Source organism: Oryctolagus cuniculus, chromosome 3, assembly GCF_964237555.1.
Source record: "Oryctolagus cuniculus chromosome 3, mOryCun1.1, whole genome shotgun sequence".
In the NCBI taxonomy this organism is placed as follows: Eukaryota; Metazoa; Chordata; class Mammalia; order Lagomorpha; family Leporidae; genus Oryctolagus; species Oryctolagus cuniculus.
This window is the reverse complement of record NC_091434.1, coordinates 181,235,085-181,259,190: the sequence shown is the minus strand read 5'-3', so window position 1 is coordinate 181,259,190 and position 24,106 is coordinate 181,235,085. Positions and strand designations below refer to the sequence as shown.

Sequence of the window (24,106 nt, the reverse complement as noted above, 5' to 3'; positions counted from 1 at the left end):
GGAGGAGGTACAGTGTATGCCTAGCAGAAGGGGAACAGAATTGGGCCTGAAAAGTGCCCACCTGCCATTGGAAGATCCCTGACAGGGATAAATCCCGGCTGTCTGCCCTGACCCTGCCACGTGTTCGTCATATGTTCTTGGATAAAGCTACCCTTTATCTTCCAGGTAGCTCTGAAGACACTTCTGCGGATCACCATGTGTTTTCTGTGATCAGCCTTGGTGTGTGGCTCTGCAGAGCTATCCAGCATAATCTTGTCGCCATGCTATGCCCCTGAGATGAGAGGATGGTGACCAGCCAGGCAGAGAGCTACTCACAAAAGAGTTTGACGATGCCTTCCATGGAACCTTGACTGATGAACGGGCAGGTGAGAGTAGGGAACAGGAGCAGAAGAGCCCCTCTCCACACCTGAGACAAGAGCATCTGCAGAGGAGGTGGCTGTGAACGGTGCCACAGCAAGAGAAGACGGAGAACCTGTGCGGAAGGACTCAGACAGCAGGGCTGGTCGGCTGGACTAGAAACTTCTGCTGGAAGATACAAGGCAATTAGTGGTGCAAGGAAGGTAGGCCATTGAGAAAAAGCCCTTCACAGGAGACACGAAAAGACTACGCTGACCACACGTCGGATTAACCCAGTAGAAAATGAGCAAAGGAAAGTAAGATATCGTAATAAAGAAACATAGTGATGACAAGCATCTGAAGAGCTTCACTTGTGATCAGGAAAATGTGAAGCAAGATACCATGACAGATCCTTTTCAATCCATTTTGTTGTTGAAATGGAAGTTCAGAAGTGTTAGTGTGAGTTCAGATCCACAGGAGCACTTATAAGTTCCTGGTGGGGGCAGAGTGACACAGTCTCCTTGAGCTGAAAAATGCACAGAGTTTACTAAGAGCTGGAGGAGGACTTAGCCCAGGTACACAGTGTCAGTTATCCCCTGAACACACTGCTCCACCTGTTTTGTTGTTGTTGTAAGGACCTAGGTTTTATGCCTTTCTTCACTGAGTACATGCAGAAAATCAGGTCTATGAGACAAATTTAGTTAAGATTCATCTTGTTGTTCTGTAGTAAGAGGAGAGCGCATCTTGTGGCAAATGTCAAGTGAGGTCACAGATTACAAGGGGCTGCATCATGCACTCGCATCCCTGTGTGGCCCATACACAGGAGGAGACAGCCGCTGGGTGGTGACTTGTCTTCCTATCACATGCCTGGGACATCAGGCTGACCTTTTCATCCAGTTTTGCTCTGTGTGGCTGGAGCCCGTGTGCCTCAACTGGGAGGGGAGAGGTGGCACTAACGTAACTGCCAGGCCCCCTCACAGCACAGCCGATGGCCCATCTCAGGGCCCTGCCGTCCCATTTCATTCTGGGCACTCCATTTAGTTCACAAAACCATTTGGAAATGGCTCTCCATTCTCCCACATAGCTGAGCAGTCCTGTATCCCATGACCCAGTGATTCAAACCCTAGGTTTATGTGAGGAGAAACTGTTGCCTGTGTATCAGAAGACGGGAAATGCATGAGATCTTATTAATCTTGTTCTGTGGCTCATAACACAGTCATTACTTGTCTATGTGTGGCTATTTATTTCATTCTATTTATTGTTTTAAAGATGTGTTTATTTATTTGAAGTCAGAATTACAGAGAGAGAGAGAGAGAGAGAGAGAGAGAGAGAGAGAATCTTCCATCCACTGGTTCATCCCCAGCAAAGGCTGAGCCAAGTCAAAGCCAGGAGCCAGGAGCTTCATCTGGGTCTCCCACGCGGTATCAGGGGCCCCAGCACTTGGCCATCCTCCCCTGCTTTTCCCAGGCCATTATCATGGGCTGGATAGGAAGTAGATCAGCCAGGACACAAACCGGTACCCTCATGGGACTCGGCTTCCCAGGCAGCAGCTTTACCCCTTACATTTGAGTGCCTATTATCTGTAATCCACTTACTGGTACTATTTTTAAAAGATAGTTCAGATTCTTTGTTTTACCTAATAAAGATGAACTGTGACTAAATCCTTGACTGTCTGCAGCCCTGAAATCATATATTAATGCTTATTATCCTATTAAGAAATGTTAGGAGAAAAAAATGTTAAATATTTTTCCTTCATATTGTACACCAAGATGAGCCAGAATTAATTAAGTGGGACTGGGGGTAAAGAAAGTAACAGAAGCACATTTAAGAAACAGGAAAGAACCAGTGCAAAATTTTGCGGTCAAGACAAAAGTTGGTGTGTTCTATGAATGGAAGGAAGTCAGCAGTATGGCAGGAGCAGAAATCGGAGGGTGGGATGAGACTGGGTAGGAAGATTTCACACCAGTCAAGACTTTATAAACCAAGGTGAATGAACCAGGGTTGAACATAAAGTTGAGTAGAAACCATTGAGGTTTTAAACGTCTTATTCCTGTAGTAATCAGATAAGCACATGTCACCTTGGCTGCAATGTGAATAATGGACTGAGCAGGGGAGGCAAAAACATACCTCTATTGCCTGAGTGTTCTCCTCTGGGCCTTAGAATTAAACAGATTAGGGGCTGACATTGTGGCCCAATGAGTTAAGCCACCACTTACAAGCTGCCATGCCATGTTGGAGCATAGGTTAGAGTCCCCGGCTGCTCTGCTTCCAATCCAGTTCCCTCCCCTGCTAATGCCCCTGGGAGAGAGCCCTGCCAGCCATTTGAGAGACCAAGATCGAGTTCTTGGCTTCCAGCTTCAGCCTGGCTACGCTCTGGCTATTGGGCTATTGTGGCCTTTTGGATCTGAACCAGCAGATGGAAGATTCTCTCTCTCTCTCTCTCCCTCCCTTCCTCCCTCCCTTTCAAATAAATAAGTTAATCTTCCAAAAAAGGGAATTAAGCAGAGTAACAGGAGATTCATAGGCAAATTTATTTAATAAAGATTTCACACAACACTGGGGCCCCCAAAGGGAACAAAGACCCAATATGCAGTCAAAATTGAATATTTATATCCTGAATTGGACAAAGCAGTGACTTGAGAAACCATGACAAGACACAATTGGGTTGGACTAGGTAGTTGGTGGGATACAGAGAGACCTAGAGAATAAAGGTTAGCTTAGCAAGGACTTTTTGTCCAATTTCATCCAACCACCATGTCTCGCCCTTGATATGAATGGTGCTTTCCTTCTGGTATAGGGAGGACGACTTCCATCTGCAAGACCATCTGTGTAGTCATGAAGACATTAATCAAAACCACAAAAGATAGGTTTCCATGAAATTTGACAAAAAATCTAAAATACAAATGGAAACAAAGTAAAAGAACAGGCAAGATAGAAGTGTAAAATGAGGTGAATTCTCCTGTCAATTGTCAAATTACTTCACTATTTAGGATAACGAAACAGGCAGAAATAAATAGCTGACTGGGAAGTAATGGTAGAAGAAAAACAAGCCCATGTATATATAGAAATTTGACAGAGGGTAGAGCTGTCATTGCTGATATATGAGGACAACTTGGTATCCAATAAGTTATCCTGGAACAAGCCATTACCCACACAAGGAAAGATAAATTTAAACCCTTCCTCACAGCCTAAGCCAAAATGGATTAAATGCTTAAATGCAGATTCAAAATGTTACAGATTTTGGTTAAAATGTGTATGTGCACACACACACACAGAGGAGTGTTTCTCCATGAACTTGTGCTATGGGGGAGAACTTCATACAAATCATTTAAAAAGCACATTTGGAAGAAAAAAATGATACAGTTTACTAAATTAAGAAACTCAAGAGAAACATCACAAAGAAAGTGAAAAAATAAACCACAAATTGCAAAGGTTTTAATAACACATATAGATGACCAAGGTGGGGTATCCAGAATACATAAGGAATAATTATAACTTTTCAAAAAGAAATGTTGGCAAAGGGAAGTTAACATGGGCACCCTATAAAGGTAAACCAAGTCTTGGGAGGAGTGACAGTGTATGGGGCATATGGTGGCAGGGTATAGAAAGTGGAAGTAAACAATTAGTTTAGCACTACTAAATCTTGAAATTCATGCATTCTACAAACTGAGTTGAATGATTCATTATCTGAGAGAAGGGGAGGGACAAAATAGCATTGTTAAAAGCCAATAAATATGTAACATTATTAAAAAGATTTTATTACAGAAAGACTTTATTAAAAATACTTCTTACAAAAAGAGTGAAAGAGTGAGTCTTAGAAGAAAATGAATGTGGGCTAAAATTCAAATCGGTTGTCTTCACTAGATACAGCACAGCCTCCCCTCCCACAGCCTATGACCCGTGTGTGGCCCACATGCAGGGCAAGGGTGAAGCCCATGGGAGTGAGGACGTCACAGGGAGGTGACTGCTGCGAGGAGAAAGCCTTGCAGGAAGAGCCCTCTGCCACTCCTCTCCTCCTGCACACACCATGCGCCTCAGTCTGCTCTGCTGGGGGGCCCTGTGTCTCTGGGGAGCAGGTGAGGCCCTGCTCTGCACCAGCGCATGCCAGTCCCACGGGATGCTCAGCCTCCTGTGGCTGCTCTCCCAGGCTCCCTCAGGGGCTTCTCCTCCAGCTTCTGTCTCCTCCCTCCACAGGCTCCATGGACACAGAGGTCACCCAGACTCCCAGACATCTGCTCAAGGGAAAGGCACAGACAGCAAAGATGGACTGTGTCCCTGCAAAAGGACATATTCATGTCTATTGGTATCGTAAGAAGCCAGAAGAGGAACTCAAGTTTTTGGTGTACTTCCAGAATGAAGAAATTATTGATAAAACAGAAATGATCAATGAGCGATTTTCAGCCCAATGTCCCACAAACTCACCCTGCAGCGTGGAGATCCAGTCCACTGAACTAGAGGACTCGGCCCTGTATTTCTGTGCCAGCAGCCAATCCACAGTGCTCAAAGTTCGCTTTCCTTTGAACACAAACTCAGCCTGCACCAGCTCAGGAAATGAGAGGTGCATTCGGTTGGTAGAAAACACCAGAAACGAAATTGAAGAGCATAGGTCTGAAGGAAAAATGTAAATGACAGTTCTAGGTAGGAAGTTAGGAGTGTTTAAAATAGAGGACGGCAGCAGAAACCCAGAGAATGGGGAATAAGGCAACCAAGGGGTTCACAGTTCCCAGGGCACAGGATACCAGGCAAGTACACCAGGACACCTCTCTCTATCTCTCTTACTCTTCTGTGATTCTAATAATGTTTAGAAAGTATATTGTTCTGTGCTGTTCACCTGGGAAGTCTATGCACTCAGGCGTAAGGATGATGAGCACATCAGCTGTGTCTTTCACGTGGACCCTGAACCTGTGATGCAGCCCATTTCCTTACTTGAGCTTGTCATGCCTGCCTTCCACCTCGCGGAAGTTCTCAGCAACTCCTGTCTGAGGAACATGCCAATCATGTAATATGTAAAAGCAGCTTTACTGATTCATAAAATCGATGAAGTAAAATGCACCTACTTCAAGTGTACATTTCAATGAGATTTGAAAAAACTGTATACTCATGATTACCATGACAGTAACAGATTTTAGCAAAAGTTCCTCTGTGTGTCTTTTCTGAGGCCTTTGGATTTTGAAAAAAAGATTTGTTTATTTGTTTACTTATTTAGAAGATCAATTGAGAGAGAGAGAGCGTGCCATCTGCCAGGTCACTCCCCAGTTGGTCACAACAGCCAGAACTGGGCCACAACTGGATATTTTTTTTTTTTGGACAGGCAGAGTGGACAGTGAGAGAGAGAGAGAGACAGAGAGAAAGGTCTTCCTTTGCCGTTGGATCACCCTCCAATGGCCGCCGCGGCCGGCGCACCGCGGCCGGCGCACCGCGCTGATCCGATGGCAGGAGCCAGGTACTTATCCTGGTCTCCCATGGGGTGCAGGGCCCGAGCACTCTGGCCATCCTCCACCGCACTCCCGGGCCATAGCACAGAGCTGGACTGGAAGAGGGGCAACCGGGACAGAATCCGGTGCCCCGACCAGGACTGGAACCCGGGTGCCAGCACCGCCAAGGCAGAGGATTAGCCTAGTGAGCCAAGGTGCTGGCCTAACACTGGGTATTAAACATGGGTGGCAGAGTACTTGAGCCACATGCAGCTGTCTCCAAGGTGCATTGGTGTAGAGTTAATGGAAGTTAGTGTTCTTTGTTACTTTCCTTTCAATATTGCTTCATAGTTTTATGATTGTGTGCTGCATATACATTGTTAAATTTTGCCTACTTTTTCCCAAGTATGTTTGAATAAAATTATCATGAATGTACTTTTTAAACAATCATGAGGAATTTGCTTACCAACATATATTGTTCTAAGTTTTCACCTCAGTTTCAGATTCAGTCTTTAAATGTCTTGGTGTTACTCAGAAGTCAGTGATGGTCAGCAACCTCACGAGAACTCACAATGTCAGTCCCATTTCCCTCCTGAACCCCCTATGTGCTAGTACGCTTGTGCTCAACAGTAAAATATGCGCATCCAAGCATTTCTGATATGCTGTGAAACCCCCTCTAGGTGGACATTAAGATGAGACATGCTTTGTTTCTAAAAACAAAACTATGAGCTAAAAATTAAAGTACGTGTTCTGCATTTGAAATACGTGACACAGAGTGAAGAATCTGGGCGCACCTGCTCTTCTGGCCCAATCTGTGCACTCTACTTCTCCTGTGACCCACATCCATCAGGTCTGCTGTCTGACAACACTGGAGTCCAGCTGGAAGAGGCTATGCTTTGGGTAGCACAGGGAATTTGGGGACTCTGCCATTTCTGCTCAATTTTGTTGTAAACATAAAATGTACTAAAAAATACAGTTCATTTAAGAAGGTGGTTAGCTAGCAGTTAAGCATACCTGCATCCCTTATCAGAGTTTCTGGATTCAGTAGAAATGGCACCTGTATCGGATGCCGGCACAACGGGCAATAGCTTTACCTGCTACACCACAGCAACAACCACCAATACTTAAATCTTAATGTAAAGTAGCTGATATGTAACTTTTGTAAATATAGCAGACTCTATGGCTGGTGCATCATACTTACAATACTTAATAGAAAATGGGCATCAAAGATATTTATTTAAGGGGCCAGCTTTGAGGTATAGCACATCAAGCTTCTACCTGTGACTCCTGCATCCCATATGGGTGCTGGTTTGAGTGCCAACTGCTCCACTTCTGATCCAGCTCTCTTTCAATGACCTGTGAAAAGCAGCAGAAGATGGCCCAAGTGCAAGGACCCCTGCCACCCATGTGGGAGAACAGATGAAGCTCCGGACTCCTCACTTCGGCCTGGCCCAGTCCTGACTATTGAGCATTTGGGAGTGAACCCATGAATGGAAGATCTCTCTCTTGGTCTCTCCCTCTCTATCTGTAACTCTGACTTTCAAATCAATAAATAAATCTTTAAAAAGGAAAAGAAGTTTACGACAACAGAAAGATATTTTGAAAGCTATGTATACTCTGCCTAGAACTGTATAACTGATGACATCAGATGGAAAGAAGGAAACAAAATAGCAATATTGAAAATCTAAGAAATAAATGACATGAAAATGGCTTGAATGCAAAAACAGTGAAAGATTTCATCACATGAGGAAGGAGGAAGTAGGCTAGAATCACACCAGTTGTCCACATCAGCTAACACACACCCTACCCTCCCACAGCCTAGGACACCTGCGTGGCCCACATGCAGGGCATGGGTGAAGCTCATAGGCAGTGAGGACGTCACAGGGAGGTGACTGCTGGGAGGAGAAAGCCTTACAGGAAGAGCCCCCTGCCACTTCTCTCCTCCTGCACACACCATGCGCCTCAGTCTGCTCTGCTGGGGGGCCCTGTGTCTCTGGGGAGCAGGTGAGGCCCTGCTCTGCACCAGTGCATGCCAGTCCCACGGGCTGCTCAGCCTGCTGTGGCTGCTCTCCCAGGCTCCCTCAGGGGCTTCTCCTCCAGCTTCTGTCTCCTCCCTCCACAGGCTCCATGGACACAGAGGTCACCCAGACTCCCAGACATCTGCTCAAGGGAAAGGCACAGACAGCAAAGATGGACTGTGTCCCTGCAAAAGGACACAGATATGTTTATTGGTACCGTCAAAAGCCAGAAGAGGAACTCAAGTTTTTGGTTTACTTCCTGGATGAAGAAATTAATGAGAAAACAGAAATGATCAATGAGCGATTTTCAGCTCAGTGTCCCAAAAACTCACCCTGCAGCGTGGAGATCCAGTCCACTGAACTAGAGGACTCGGCCCTGTATTTCTGTGCCAGCAGCCAATCCACAGTGCTCAAAGTTCCCTTTCCTTTGAACATAAACTCAGCCTGCACCAGCTCAGGAAATGAGTGGTGCATTCGGCTATTATAAAACACCAGAAACACAATAACTGTCATAAATCTGAAGAGAACAAACTGTAGATGGCAATTCTAGGTGAGCAGAATGTGGTTTGAATGGGGAAGGAAGACTACAAAGGTACTCACAGTTCCCAGGGTACAGGATACCAGACAAGGTATTCCAGGATCTCTCTCTCTCTCACTCTCTCTCTCTCTCTCTCTCATAACAGTCTTTATTAGAATGTATAATTCTGTTCTTTTCTCCTAGGAAAACCGTGCATTCAGGAGTAAGGCTGATGACCACAACAGCCCTATCTTTTACACTGACCATGGACCTGTGACCCAGTACAGTTCCTTCACCTGGATGCAGTCCCACATTCAGGGGTAGCGACTGCTTCATAGAGATGTACCTGCCCTGAGACTCAGCAGAGTCTCTCAGCAGTGCCTGCCGCGTGGAAACTCCCATCATGCGGTTATTAAAGCAACTGTTTGAGCCATGCGATCCATGAAGTAAGATGCATCTACTTTCAGGGGAAACATCAATGCAGTTTGACAAATTTTATACTCATGTGGCTGCTCTGACAATCAGTTAGATACTCTCCATGCGTTCTCATGTGTCTCTTCTCTGAGATCTTTGGGCTTCTTAATTAGATTTATTGATGGATTACTTGATTTGAAAGGCAGAGACAAAGAGGTCTTCCATCTGCTGATTCACTACTCAAATGGCTCCAACAGCAAGAGTTCAGCAGAGCTGGATCCAAGAGCCAGGGACTCCATCTGATCTCCTAGAATGGTGAGAGGGACTCAGACACGTGAGGTACCACCTGCTACATCTCACACATTAGCTCGGAGTTGCATCGCAATTGGAGGTTTTTATTAATTTTCTTCAGTACTACCTCAGTTTTTACCATTAAAAATTTGGGTACGTTTGTCCCATTTGTTTCCATAGAATTATCATGAATGTACTTGTTAAACTTTCATAAGGAATTCACTTAATAAAATATATTCTTTCAAGGTTTAACTTCAGTTCCAATTTCCTCTTGATGTCTCCATTGAATTCTCTGCCTCAGCCTGTTGCACCAGGAAGCAGTGACCACCAGCAACCAAACTGAAGCTCAACGTGTCAGCCTCATTTCCCACAGAAACTCCTAAGTGTCAGTGCTCTTCTGCTCTAAAGTGAGACACGCTCACTCACATTTCACACACCTTAGAAATCAGAGGGGGTACACATCGAGATGAGGCTCATTTTGCTTCTGAAAATAAACCTGTGAGCTGCAGAATTAAGGGGTGTGTTCCAACCCAAGCACAGGACTTGGAGTGAGCCAGCTACTGTTCTGGCTCCCCTTGTAGCCACACCCACCAGGTCTGCAGTCTTAATGGAAGGTCAGTATCAGGGAGGCAGGGAAGGGGGCCGCAGAAGGGATGTGAGAACTCACTCCACTTAATTTTGTTGTGAACTTCAAAATGTTATTTAAAATACAGTTCACTAAGAGGGGCTGTTGGCTTATCCATTAAAGACACACGCATCCCATATCATAATACCAGTTCAATACCTGGCTCCTAGGCTGGTGTTGTGGCAGAACAGCTTACGCCACCGGCTGTGATGCCTGCAACCTGTAGGCAGATGGTTCCTGTCTCAGCTGCTCCACTTCTGATCCAGCTGCCTGCTAATGGCCTGGGAAAGCAGCAAAGATGGGCCCAAGTGCTTGGCCCCTGTCACACTCATGAGGGACCCAGATGAAGCTCTTGGCTCCTGGCTTAACCTAGCCCACACCAGCCAATGTGGCCATGTGGAGAGTGAACCAGCAGATAAAATCTCTCTCTCTCTCTATCTCTGTTTCTCTCTGTTTCCACCTCTGTCTCTGTAACTCTGACTTTTAAATATAAACACGTCTTAAATATATCTAGCTGGCTCCCAACTCCAGCTTCCTGACAATGCAGAACCTAGGAGGCATCAGTGGTGGCTCGAGCAGTTGGGTCCCTGCCAACCACATGGATAGCTTAGACTGCTACCACCTCTCAGCATTGGTCTGATCCAGAACAAATATGTTACAGGCCTTTCATGAGTGAACAGGTGGACAGGATCCCCGTCTCTCTCATATAAAACAAGAGCAAGAACAACAAAGGAAGTCAGGCTTATGATTCCATGGACATGAAAGAGAAAGCAAAATGGACTCAAACTATAACCAGGATTATAAAATGCCAGAGATAATTTATCTTTTCCACAAGCAAAAATAACTCATTTTATTTCCCTTATTGATGTGTATGTATTTGTCATAAACATCTTCTAAGTTTTCCCCATTTAATTCTTAATAGAAAGTAGCAAAGTCTATGATTGGTGAAAGTGTATTTCAACTGGTTAACAGAAAAGCAACATAAAGATAAGTTTACTTTAGTACAAAGAAATTTTGAAACACATGCATACAGTGCACTGATTTGATTGATGAACTCAGATGGAAAGAAACAAATAGGCAATGTTACAAGTCAGTGCAAAAATGACAAGAAAATGAGGAGATGAGCTCATACAAAAAGAGTGAACGAGTAAGTTACAAAAAGATGAAAGTAGCTGAAACTCACACCAGTTGTCCTCATTAGTTGAAACATACCACAACTCCCACAGCCTATGACATGTGTGTGGCCCACGTGCAGGGCAAAGCTGAAGCCCATGGGAGTGAGGACGTCACAGGGAGGTGACTGCTGGGAGGAGAAAGCCTTGCAGGAAGAGCCCCCTGCCACTGCTCTCCTCCTGCACACACCATGCGCCTCAGTCTGCTCTGCTGGGGGACCCTGTGTCTCTGGGGAGCAGGTGAGGCCCTGCTCTGCACCAGCGCATGCCAGTCCCACGGGATGCTCAGCCTCCTGTGGCTGCTCTCCCAGGCTCCCTCAGGGGCTTCTCCTCCAGCTTCTGTCTCCTCCCTCCTCAGGCTCCATGGACACAGAGGTCACCCAGACTCCCAGACATCTGCTCAAGGGAAAGGCACAGACAGCAAACATGGACTGTGTCCCTGCAAAAGGACACAGTTATGTTTATTGGTATCGTAAGAAGCCAGAAGAGGAACTCAAGTTTTTGGTGTACCTCCAGAATGAAGCAATTATTGAGAAAACAGAAGTGATCAATGAGCGATTTTCAGCCCAATGTCCCACAAACTCACCCTGCAGCGTGGAGATCCAGTCCACTGAACTGGGGGACTCGGCCCTGTATTTCTGTGCCAGCAGCCAATCCACAGTGCTCAAAGTTCACTTTCCTTTGAACACAAACTCAGCCTGCACCAGCTCAGGAAATGAGTGGAGCATTCGGTTGGTAGAAAACACCAGAAACGAAATTGAAGAGCATAGGTCTGAAGGAAAAATGTAAATGACAGTTCTAAGTAGGAAGTTAGGAGTGTTTAAAATAGAGGACGGCAGCAGAAACCCAGAGAATTGGGGAATAAGGCAACCAAGGGGTTCACAGTTCCCAGGGCACAGGATACCAGGCAAGGTACACCAGGACACCTCTCTCTGTCTCTCTTACTCTTCTGTGATTCTAATAATGTTTAGAAAGTATATCGTTCTGTGCTGTTCACCTGGGAAGTCTGTGCACTCAGGAGTAAGGATGATGAGCACATCAGCTGTGTCTTTCACGTGGACCCTGAACCTGTGATGCAGCCCATTTCCTTACATGAGCTTGTCATGCCTGCCTTCCACCTTGCGGAAGTTCTCAGCAACTCCTGTCTGAGGAACATGCCAATCATGTAATATGTAAAAGCAGCTTTACTGATTCATAAAATTGATGAAGTAAAATGCACCTACTTCAAGTGTACATTTCAATGAGATTTGAAAAAACTGTATACTCGTGATTACCATGACAGTTACAGATTTTAGCAAAAGTTCCTCTGTGTGTCTTTTCTGAGGCCTTTGGATTTTGAAAAAAAGATTTGTTTATTTGTTTACTTATTTCGAAGATCAATTGAGAGAGAGAGAGCGTGCCATCTGCTAGGTCACTCCCCAGTTGGTCACAACAGCCAGAACTGGGCCACACTGGATATTTTTTTTTTTTTTGGACAGGCAGAGTGGACAGTGAGAGAGAGAGAGAGACAGAGAGAAAGGTCTTCCTTTGCCGTTGGATCACCCTCCAATGGCTGCCGCGGCCGGCGCACTACGGCCGGCGCACCGCGGCCGGCGCACCGCGCTGATCCGATGGCAGGAGCCAGGTACTTATCCTGGTCTCCCATGGGGTGCAGGGCCCAAGCACTCTGGCCATCCTCCACTGCACTCCCAGGCCATAGCAGAGGGCTGGACTGGAAGAGGGGCAACCGGGACAGAATCCGGTGCCCCGACCAGGACTGGAACCCGGGTGCCGGCGCCGCCAAGGCAGAGGATTAGCCTAGTGAGCCAAGGTGCTGGCCTAACACTGGGTATTAAACATGGGTGGCAAAGTACTTGAGCCACATGCAGCTGTCTCCAAGGTGCATTAGTGTAGAGTTAATGGAAGTTAGTGTTCTTTGTTACTTTCCTTTCAATATTGCTTCATAGTTTTATGATTGTGTGCTGCATATACATTGCTATTTTTGCCTACTTTTTCCCAAGTATGTTTGAATAAAATTATCATGAATGTACTTTTTAAACAACCATGAGGAATTTGCTTACCAACATATATTGTTCTAAGTTTTCACCTCAGTTTCAGATTCAGTCTTTAAATGTCTTGGTGTTACTCAGAAGTCAGTGATGGTCAGCAACCTCACGAGAACTCACAATGTCAGTCCCATTTCCCTCCTGAACCCCCTATGTGCTAGTACGCTTGTGCTCAACAGTAAAATATGTGCATCCAAGCATTTCTGATATGCTGTGAAACCCCTGCTAGGTGGACATTAAGATGAGACATGCTTTGTTTCTAAAAACAAAACTATGTATTAAAAATTAAAGTACGTGTTCTGCATTTCAAATATGTGACACAGAGTGAAGAATCTGGGCGCACCTGCTCTTCTGGCCCAGTCTGCGCACTCTACTTCTCCTGTGGCCCACATCCATCAGGTCTGCTGTCTGACAACACTGGAGTCCAGCTGGAAGAGGCTATGCTTTGGGTAGCACAGGGAATTTGGGGACTCTGCCATTTCTGCTCAATGTTGCTGTAAACATAAAATGTACTAAAAAATCAGTTCATTTAAGAAGGTGGTTAGCTAGCAGTTAAGCATACCTGCATCCCTTATCAGAGTTTCTGGATTCAGTAGAAATGGCACCTGTATCGGATGCCAGCACCACGGAAAACAGCTTTACCTGCTACACCACAGCAACAGCCACCAATACTTAAATCTTAATGTAAAGTAGCTGATATGTAATTTTTGTAAATGTAGTAGACTCTATGGCTGGTGCATCATACTTACAATACTTAATAGAAAATGGGCATCAAAGATATTTATTTAAGGGGCCAGCTTTGAGGTATAGCACATCAAGCTTCTACCTGTGACTCCTGCATCCCATATGGGTGCTGGTTTGTGTGCCAACTGCTCCACTTCTGATCCAGCTCTCTTTCAATGACCTGTGAAAAGCAGCAGAAGATGGCCCAAGTGCAGGGACCCCTGCCACCCATGTGCGAGAACAGATGAAGCTCCGGACTCCTCGCTTCGGCCTGGCCCAGTCCTGGCTATTGAGCATTTGGGAGTGAACCCATGAATGGAAGATCTCTCTCTTGGTCTCTCCCTCTCTATCTGTAACTCTGACTTTCAAATCAATAAATAAATCTTTAAAAAGGAAAAGAAGTTTACCACAACACAAAGAGATTTTGAAAGCTATGTATACTCTGCCTACAACTGTATAACTGATGACATCAGAGGGAAAGAAGGAAACAAAATAGCAATATTGCAAAGCTAAGAAATAAATGACATGAAAATGGCTTTAATGCAAAAAAGTGAAAGATTTCAATACATGAAGGAGGAAATGGGCTAGAATCACACCAGTTGTGCTCATAAGTTAAAACACACCCTCCCCTCCCACAGCCTAGGACACGTGTGTGGCCCACGTGCAGGGCAAAGCTGAAGCCCATGGGAGTGAGGACGTCACAGGGAGGTGACTGCTGGGAGGAGAAAGCCTTGCAGGAAGAGCCCCCTGCCACTGCTCTCCTCCTGCACACACCATGCGCCTCAGTCTGCTCTGCTGGGGGGCCCTGTGTCTCTGGGGAGCAGGTGAGGCCCTGCTCTGCACCAGCCTATGCCAGTCCCACTGTCAGCTCAGCCTCCTGTGGCTGCTCTCCCAGGCTCCCTCAGGGGCTTCTGCTCCAGCTTCTGTCTCCTCCCTCCACAGGCTCCATGGACACAGAGGTCACCCAGACTCCCAGACATCTGCTCAAGGGAAAGGCACAGACAGCAAAGATGGACTGTGTCCCTGCAAAAGGACATATTCATGTCTATTGGTATCGTAAGAAGCCAGAAGAGGAACTCAAGTTTTTGGTTTACTTCCAGAATGAAGAAATTATTGAGAAAACAGAAGTGATCAATGAGCGATTTTCAGCTCAATGTCCCACAAACTCACCCTGCAGCGTGGAGATCCAGTCCACTGAATTAGAGGACTCGGCCCTGTATTTCTGTGCCAGCAGCCAATCCACAGTGCTCAAAGTTCACTTTCCTTTGAACACAAACTCAGCCTGCACCCAGCGCAGGAAATGAGAGGTGCATTCGGTTGGTAGAAAACACCAGAAACGCTACTTGTAAGAGCATTTGTCTGAAGGAAAAAAAGTTGTAAATAACAGCCCTATGTGAGACGTAAGGAGTGGTTACAACAGAGGATGGGAACAGAAATTCAAGGAAAGCAAATGCAGGCAAAAAAGAGGGTGATGTTGCCAGGTACAGAAAAGCACACAAGGTATACCAGCACAAGGCTGTCTTCTGTTTCTGGATTGTAACAATCCTTGTAACATACATCATTCTATGCTTCTCACCTGGGGAACCCAGGGGTTCACAGTAAGGATGATGAGCCCGTGGGCCCTGACCTGGCATCCAGCACATACTGACCTGGACCCAAGCCTTCTTAAAGGGTTTCATGACCGCTTCTCACAGCTGTCCAATGCCCTGGAACCTTAGCGGAGCTCTCAGCATCTCCTCTCCCCTGGAATACTCCCATCAAGCAATTTTGTTTAACTTTTATTTAATGAATATAAATTTCCAAAGTGCAGCTTATGGATTACAATGGCTTCCCCCCCCCCCATAACTTCCCTCCCACCCGAAACCCTCCCCTTTCCCTCTCCCTCCCACTTCCATTCACCTCAAGATTCATTTTCAATTCTCTTTATATACAGAAGATCAGTTTAGCATACATTAAGTAAAGATTTCAACAGTTTGCTCCCACACAGAAACATAAAGTGAAAAATACTGTTTGAGTACTAGTTATAGCATTAAATCTCAATGTACAGCACATTAAGGACTGAGATCCTACATGAGGAGTAAGTACACAGTGACTCCTGTTGACTTAACAAATTGACACTCTTGTTTATGGCATCGGTAATCACCCTAGGCTCTTGTCATGAGTCGCCAAGGCTATGGAAGCCTTTTGAGTTCACCGACTCTGATCATATTTAGACAAGCTCATAGTCAAAGTAGAAGTTCTCTCCTCGCTTCAGAGAAAGGTCCTCCTTCTTTGATGACCTGCTCTTTTCACTGGGATCTCACATCTTTCATTTAGTTGTTGTTGTTGTTGTTGTTGTTATGTTTTTTGTTTGTTTGTTTGTTTGTTTGTTTTTTTGCCAGAGTGTTTTTGCTTTCCATGCCTGTAATACTCTCATGGGCTTTTCAGACATATCTGCATGCCTTAAGGGCTGATTCTGAGGCCAGAGTGCTGTTTAGGACATCTGCCATTCTATGGGTCTGCTGTGTATCTCACTTCCCATGTTGGATCGTTCTCTCCCTTTTCGATTCTATCAGCTAGCATTTGCAGACACAAGTCTTGTTTATGTGCTCCCTTTGGCTCTTAGTCCTTTCATTACCATCAATTGTGAACAGAAATTGGTCACTGGGACTAGTGAGATGGCATTGGTACATGCCACCTTGATGGGATTGAATTGGAATCCCGTGGTAAGCAATTTTTAAAGCAACGTCATTGAGTCATATGATAAATATGATAAAATGTGTGTATTGTAACTGTCCATTTCACTGAATTTTAAACGCATGTGACTGCCATGGCAATCAATTACAGATTTCCCCAACAGCTCCTCTGTGCGTTTTTACTGAGGTATTGGGTTTTTGAAAAAGGTTTTGTTTATTTATTTATCTAATTTTTTATTAAAAGGGTAAATGAGGGAAAGAGAAATAGAGTGTGTGTGAGAAAGAGAGAGAGGGAGCACACGCGAGAGAAATTTTGCATCTGCTGGGTCACTCCCTAAATGGCCACAACAGCTAGGTCTGGGCCCTGCTAACGTCAGGAGCCACAATTCTCAGGTTCAAGTACTTGAGCCACCATCTACCACCTCCCAGCACGTGATCATGGAGGTGGATTGGAATTGAAGGTCTTCCTAAACACTCACGAGGGATGTCCTTGCTAAAATCTATTTTCCAATGTGCACATCGGTTCCCAATGCCTCACTCGTTGAGGCTGTCTCAGCATATTCCACCTAAGGCCATAGCCGCAGCACCACGTGGGAGCTCACAATATCAGTCCCTCGTCCCAGGAGAACCACCTGAGTCCTAGTACCCTTGTGCTCTAAATACCTACATTCACACACTTCTGAAACATTGGGTAACACTGCAATGTGCACCGTAACACGCAGCATACTTGTTTCTAAAAAGAAACATGTGACGGGCCGCTGCGGCTAACTAGGCTAATCCTCCGGCACACCAGGTCTAGTCCCGGTCAGGGTGCCAGATTCGGTCCCGGTTGCCCTTCTTCCAGGCCAGCTCTGTGCAGTGGCCCGGGACTGCAGTTGAGGATTGCCCAAGTCTTGGGCCCTGCACCCCATGGGAGACCAGGAGAAGAACCTCGCTCCTGCCATGGATCCATACGGTGCACCGGCCACAGTGCGCTGGCCACAGCGGCCATCGAGGGTGAACAAATGATAAAGGAAGACCTTTCTCCCTGTCTCTCTCTCTCACTGTCCACTCTGACTGTCAAAATATAAATAAATAGATAAACCTGTGACAAAAAATTAAAGGGTGTAGTCAACATTTCAACACCAAACATAGAGCACAGAACTGGATGCATCAGCTCTGCTTGCCCCGTCTTCATTCTGCACTCGCTACCCCTGCAGGCTGCCTCCAGCACTCTGCAGACTGATAACACTGGAGGTCAATGCAGGAGAGCAACAGAGATACGAGGGCACTTTGCCACTGATGCTCAAGTTCAAAATGGGATGTGAAAACTGCAGTTTATTGCAATAACGATGCATGCATCCCCACCAGAGGATCTGGATTCAGGATCTGCCTCCTGACTCCAGCTTCCTGCTACACAGACCCTGGGAGGCATCAGTGATGGCTCAAGTGCGTGGATCCCTGCAACCCACATGGGAGGCCTGGAATTCGTCCCAAACTTTGATCTGGTCCAGAACCATGCATAACTTTTGAAATGAATCTCTGTCTCTCTCAAATGAAAAAGAATGACAAAAATTATCACTGGAATATGATTACCTGGACAAGACGAAGTAAGAAAAATGGCATCTCTAAGTATAACACAGACTACAAAACCAATGTGACAATTTCTCTTTTAATCCACAGAGACATCAATTTCATTATTTCTTTTATGCACAGCATGTTTTCTGGTAGTTCAATATTTAATTCCTAAATGTAAAGTACTGCTCTGTGATTATGATTGGTACAGTGTGCTTCAAATTGTTAACAGAAAATGTACATACAAGGTGTTTTTTTAGTACAAAGATAGTGTGCAGTCTTTGCATACCATACACTTAAGTGTATGATTCATGGCCAGGGAGAGAAAGAAAGAGACAAAATAGCAATGTTAACCAGCAAAAAAATGAACAACATGAAAACGATTTTCATTACAAATAGAGTGAGAATAAGTCAAAAAAGATAATCAAAGTAGGCAACAATTCTCACCAGTTGTCCTCATAAGTTAAAACATACCCTCCCCTCCCACAGCCTGACACATGTGCATGGCCCACGTGCAGGGCAAGGGTGAAGCCCATGGGAGTGAGGACGTCACAGGGAGGTGACTGCTGGGAGGAGAAAGCCTTACAGGAAGAGCCCCCTGCCACTCCTCTCCTCCTGCACACACCATGCGCCTCAGTCTGCTCTGCTGGGGGGCCCTGTGTCTCTGGGGAGCAGGTGAGGCCCTGCTCTGCACCAGCGCATGCCAGTCCCACGGGCTGCTCAGCCTGCTGTGGCTGCTCTCCCAGGCTCCCTCAGGGGCTTCTCCTCCAGCTTCTGTCTCCTCCCTCCACAGGCTCCATGGACACAGAGGTCACCCAGACTCCCAGACATCTGCTCAAGGGAAAGGCACAGACAGCAAAGATGGACTGTGTCCCTGCAAAAGGACACATAAATGTTTGTTGGTATCGTAAGAAGCCAGAAGAGGAACTCAAGTTTTTGGTGTACTTCCAGGATAAAGAAATTATTGAGAAAACAGATATGATCAATAAGCATATTTCAGCCCAATGTCCCACAAACTCACGCTGCAGCGTGGAGATCCAGTCCACTGAACTAGAGGACTCGGCCCTGTATTTCTGTGCCAGCAGCCAATCCACAGGCTCAAAGTTCGCTTTCCTTTGAACACAAACTCAGCCTGCACCCAGCTCAGGAAATGAGTGGTCCATTCGGCTATTATAAAACACCAGAAACACAATAACTGTCATAAATCTGAAGAGAACAAACTAGATGACAACTCTAGGTGAGCAGAATGTGGTATGAATGGGGAAGGAAGACTACCAAGGTGCTCACAGTTCCCAGGGTACAGAACACCAGTAAGGTATTCCAGGATATCTCTCTCTCTCTCTCTCTCTCTCTCTCTCTCTCTCTCTCTCTCTTTTCTAACAGTCTTTATTAGAATGTATAATTCTGTTCTTTTCACCTAGGAAAACCGTGCATTCAGGAGTAAGGCTGATGACCACAACAGCCCTATCTTTTACACTGACCATGGACCTGTGACCCAGTACAGTTCCTTCACCTGGATGCAGTCCCACATTCAGGGGTAGCGACTGCTTCATAGAGATGTACCTGCCCTGAGACTCAGCAGAATCTCTCAGCAGTGCCTGCCCCGTGGAAACTCCCACCATGCAGTTATTAAAGCAACTGTTTGAGCCATACGATCCATGAAGTAAGATGCATCTACTTTCAATGGAAACAATGATGCAGTTTGACAAATTTTATACTCATGTGGCTGCTCTGACAATCAGTTAGATACTCTCCATGCGTTCTCATGTGTCTCTTCTCTGAGATCTTTGGGTTTCTTAATTAGATTTATTGATGGATTACTTAATTGATTTGAAAGGCAGAGACAAACAGATCTTCCATCTGCTGATTCACTACTCAAATGGCTCCAGCAGCCAGAGTTCAGCAGATCTGGAGCCAAGAGCCAGGGACTCCATCTGATCTCCTAGAATGGTGAGAGGCACTCAGACACGCGAGGTACCACCTGCTACATCTCACACATTAGCTCGGAGTTGCATCGCAATTGGAGGTTTTTATTAATTTTCTTCAGTACTACCTCAGTTTTTACCATTAAAAATTTGGGTACGTTTGTCCCATTTGTTTCCATAGAAATATCATGAATGTACTTGTTAAACTCTCATAAAGAATTTTCTTACTAAAATACATTCTTACAAGGTTTAACTTCAGTTCCAATTTCCTCTTGTGTCTCTGTTGAATTCTCTGCCTCAGCCTGTTGCACCAGGAAGCAGTGACCACCAGCAACCAAACTGTAGCTCAACGTGTCAGCCTCATTTCCCACAGAAACTCCTAAGTGTCAGTGCTTTTCTGCTCTAAAGTGAGACACGCTCACTCACACATTTCACACACCTTGGAAATCAGAGGGGGTACACATCGAGATGAGGCTCATTTTGCTTCTGAAAATAAACCTGTGAGCTGCAGAATTAAGGGGTGTGTTCTAACCCAAGCACAGGACTCGGAGTGAGCCAGCTACTGTTCTGGCTCCCCTTGTAGCCACACCCACCAGGTCTGCAGTCTTAATGGAAGGTCAGTATCAGGGAGGCAGGGAAGGGGGCCGCAGAAGGGATGTGAGAACTCACTCTGCTTAATTTTGTTGTGAACTTCAAAATGTTATTTAAAATAGAGTTCACTAAGAGGGGCAGTTGGCCTATCCATTAAAGACACACGCATCCCATATCATAATACCAGTTCAATACCTGGCTCCTAGGCTGGTGTTGTGGCAGAGCAGCTTACGCCACCGGCTGTGATGCCTGCAACCTGTAGGCAGATGGTTCCTGTCTCAGCTGCTCCACTTCTGATCCAGCTGCCTGCTAATGGCCTGGGAAAGCAGCAAAGATGGGCCCAAGTGCTTGGCCCCTGTCACACTCATGAGGGACCCAGATGAAGCTCTTGGCTCCTGGCTTAACCTAGCCCACACCAGCCAATGTGGCCATGTGGAGAGTGAACCAGCAGATAAAATCTCTCTATATATATCTCTGTTTCTCTCTGTTTCCACCTCTGTCTCTGTAACTCTGACTTTTAAATATAAACACGTCTTAAATATATCTAGCTGGCTCCCAACTCCAGCTTCCTGACAATGCAGAACCTAGGAGGCATCAGTGGTGGCTCGAGCAGTTGGGTCCCTGCCAACCACATGGATAGCTTAGACTGCTACCACCTCTCAGGGTTGGTCTGATCCAGACCAAATATGTTACAGGCATTTCATGAGTGAACAGGTGGACAGGATCCCCATCTCTCTCATGTAATACAAGAGCAAGAACAAGATTTTTGGCTCTTTTTTATTATTATGTATTTCCAAGATTGGTCCATTGAAGTAATTATCCCAGCATGTTCAGAGCAGAAATGATTCTTTACTCCTACTAGAATGTTTCCATTTGCCAATACATCACCTGATCTTCATTACAGTAAAATAACTTTGATAACTTGAATTAAATTTTCCTCAAAACCTTCCCAGTGACTTATATAGGAACATGTATGCTAAATAAATACATTTTTAGACTTTTTAAAACTATTTTTTATTCATTTAAAAGGAAGAGCTACAGAGAGGCAGATGTAGAGGTAGAAAGAGAGGGGTCTTCCATCTGCTGGTTCACTCCCCAAATGGCTGCAATAGCCAGAGCTGGGCTGATCTGAAGCCAGGAGCCAGGAGCTTCTTCTGGGTCTCCCATGTGAGTACAGGGGCCCAAGAACCTGGGCCATCTTCTACTGCTTTTCTTGGCCATAGCAGAGAGCTGGATCGGAGTGGAGCAGCCAGGACTAGAACTGGTGCCCATATGGGGTGCTGGCACTGCAGGCAGTGGCTTTATCCACTATTCCACAGTGCCAGCCCCCATTTTTAGAATTTTTGTAACTAAGTCCATCAACATACAAATGGGATTATCCTGAGACCAACATCTCCTTGAGAACATGAGGAAACGTCTTCATCGTGACTATGGCCTGGCATTGCTGACATGTCTGGGGATGTCAACCTGTAAGTCTAGTGATTGACAGAGCTGAGTTGTCTTGTTGCGATTGCCTTGGACACTGCGCAGAAGCAAAAAACTGACGTGAATGTCATTCAGTCTCCAGAACAGGCCCTTCTGCACAGACGCTCTCACGTGTCATCTCCATGTTCTGGGTCTGAGCGCGTAAGCTGGATGGGGAAGACTCAGATCTTCTTCAGCAAGCTTGCTTCTGTCAGGGAGAGGAACACATCCCACATCAATGGCGAGGAGCACCAGCAGGGGGCAGATGAGGGCATCCTGCATGTTCTATGATCAGGTGCCCCACTCCCGGGACTGGAAGAGGAAGGGAGTGCGCTGTCCTACCATTGTGAGGCCGCCCCTGAAGATGCTAACGCTTCTGCTGCTTCTGGGGCCTGGTAGGAGCCCTGTTACACCGGGGAGCCCGTGTGTGTGTGTGTGTGTGTGTGTGTGCAGGAATGAAGGACTGGCTGGGCACTGTAGATTGTTTATGCTGATCACAGGACATGGAGAGCCCCTTCTTCCTAGGGGTACAGGGTGGGAGTCACCAGTCAGTGAAGATGGGGCTGAGGAACCCCTAGGGTGTGAGAGGAAGCATGCACTAAGCAGACGGAATTCTCCAGCAACCAGGAGGAAGGAGCGGGAGCGAGGCTGAGGCTGTGTCTGACCCTGCTCACGTTGTCCCCTTCCTGCTCTCTGACCTCTGTTTCCGCAGGCTCTGGGCTCGGTGCTCTGGTCCTGCAAAACCCCAGCAGGGCTGTCTGTCAGAGCGGAGCCTCTGTGAGGATCGAGTGCCGTTCTGTGGGTCTGCAGGCCGTAACCGTGTTGTGGTACCGTCAGCTGCCGAAACAGAGCTTCATGCTGATGGCAACTTCCAATCAGGGCTCCGACGCTGCCTATGAACAGGGTTTTACCAAAGCCAAGTTTCCCATCAACCATCCAAACCTAAGCTACTCAAGTCTGGAGGTGACAAACACACAGCCTGAAGACATCGGCTTCTACTTCTGTGGAGCCAGTGACACGGCGCTGGGCTGAGATCTGAGACCTCGGCAAGAACCTGTGGTGGCCGCTCGGCTCCTCCCCACACACCAGTGCCCGGGAGCTGGGTGGAAGGAGCTGTGAGAATGGAAACCACAGCTTCTCAAATTGAAACATCTGAGTGTGTGGGGGGGGGAGGGGAGAAATAGGGAGAGAAGGGAGAGGAGAGGAAGGGAGGGGAGGGGAAGGGAGGGGAGAGGAGAGAATAGGAGGGGAGGGGAGGGGAGGGGAAAGGAGAGGAGAGGAGGGGAGGGGGGGAAGGGAGAGAAGGGGAGGGGAGGAGAGAGGAGGAGAGGAGAGGGGAAGGGAGAGGAGAGGGGAAGGGAGAGAAGGGGAGGGGAGGGAAGGGGAGAGGAGGGGAGGGGAGGGGAAGGGAGAGGAGAGGAAGGGAGGGGAGGGGAGGGGAAAGGAAGGAGAGGAAGGGAGGGGAGGGGAGGGCAAGGGAGGGGAAGGGAAGGGGAGGGGAAGGGAGAGGAGGGGAGGGGAGGGGAGAGTAGAGGAGGGGAGGGGAAGGGAGAGGAGAGGAAGTGAGGGGAGGGGAGGGGAAAGGAGTGGAGAGGAAGGGAGGGGGGGAGGGGAGGGCAAGGGAGGGGAAGGGAAGGGGAGGGGAAGGGAAGGGGAGGGGAAGGGAGAGGAGGGGAGGGGAGGGAAGGGGAGAGGAGGGGAGGGGAGGGGAAGGGAGAGGTTAGGAAAGGAGGGGAGGGGAGGGGAAAGGAGGGGAAGGGAGGGGAGGGGAAGGGAGAGGAGGGGAGGGGAGGGGAGAGGAGAGGAGAGGAGAGGAGGAGAAGGGAAGGGAGAGGAGAGGATAGGAGGGGAGGGAGAGGAGGGGAGGGAAGGGGAGGGGAAGGGAGAGGAGAGGAGGAGAAGGGAAGGGAGAGGAGAGGATAGGAGGGGAGGGAGAGGAGAGGAGGGGAAGGGAGGGAAAGGGAGAGGAGAGGAGAGGAGAGGAGAGGAGGGGAGAGGAGGGGAGAGGAGGGGAGAGGAGAGGAGAGGAGAGGAGAGATTCTGGCTGTGGGGTGTGGAGGAGGTCCACTGTATGCCTAGCAGAAGGGGAACAGAATTGGGCCTGAAAAGTGCCCACCTGCCGTCGGAAAATCCCTGACAGGGATAAATCCCGGCTGTCTGCCCTGACCCTGCCACGTGTTCGTCATATGTTCTTGGATAAAGCTACGCTTTATCTTCCAGGTAGCTCTGAAGACACTTCTGAGGATCACCATGTGTTTTCTGTGATCAGCCTTGGTGTGTGGCTCTGCAGAGCTATCCAGCATAATCTTGTCGCCATGCTATGCCCCTGAGATGAGAGGATG

The 24,106-nt window shown here is 47.0% G+C and overlaps 2 gene segments (V, D, J or C); both read left to right on the top strand.

Moving 5' to 3' along the window:
- The first annotated feature begins 14,502 nt into the window (after positions 1–14,502).
- On the top strand, positions 14,503–14,859 carry LOC138848889 (T cell receptor beta variable 16-like). The segment is given in 1 exon segment: positions 14,503–14,859. A coding segment is annotated over 1 exon segment (357 nt).
- A 6,846-nt stretch (positions 14,860–21,705) lies between these two features.
- Positions 21,706–22,796, top strand: LOC138848888 (T cell receptor beta variable 20-1-like). The segment is given in 2 exon segments: positions 21,706–21,769; positions 22,477–22,796. Coding segments are annotated over 2 exon segments (384 nt in total).
- The last annotated feature ends 1,310 nt before the right edge of the window (positions 22,797–24,106 follow it).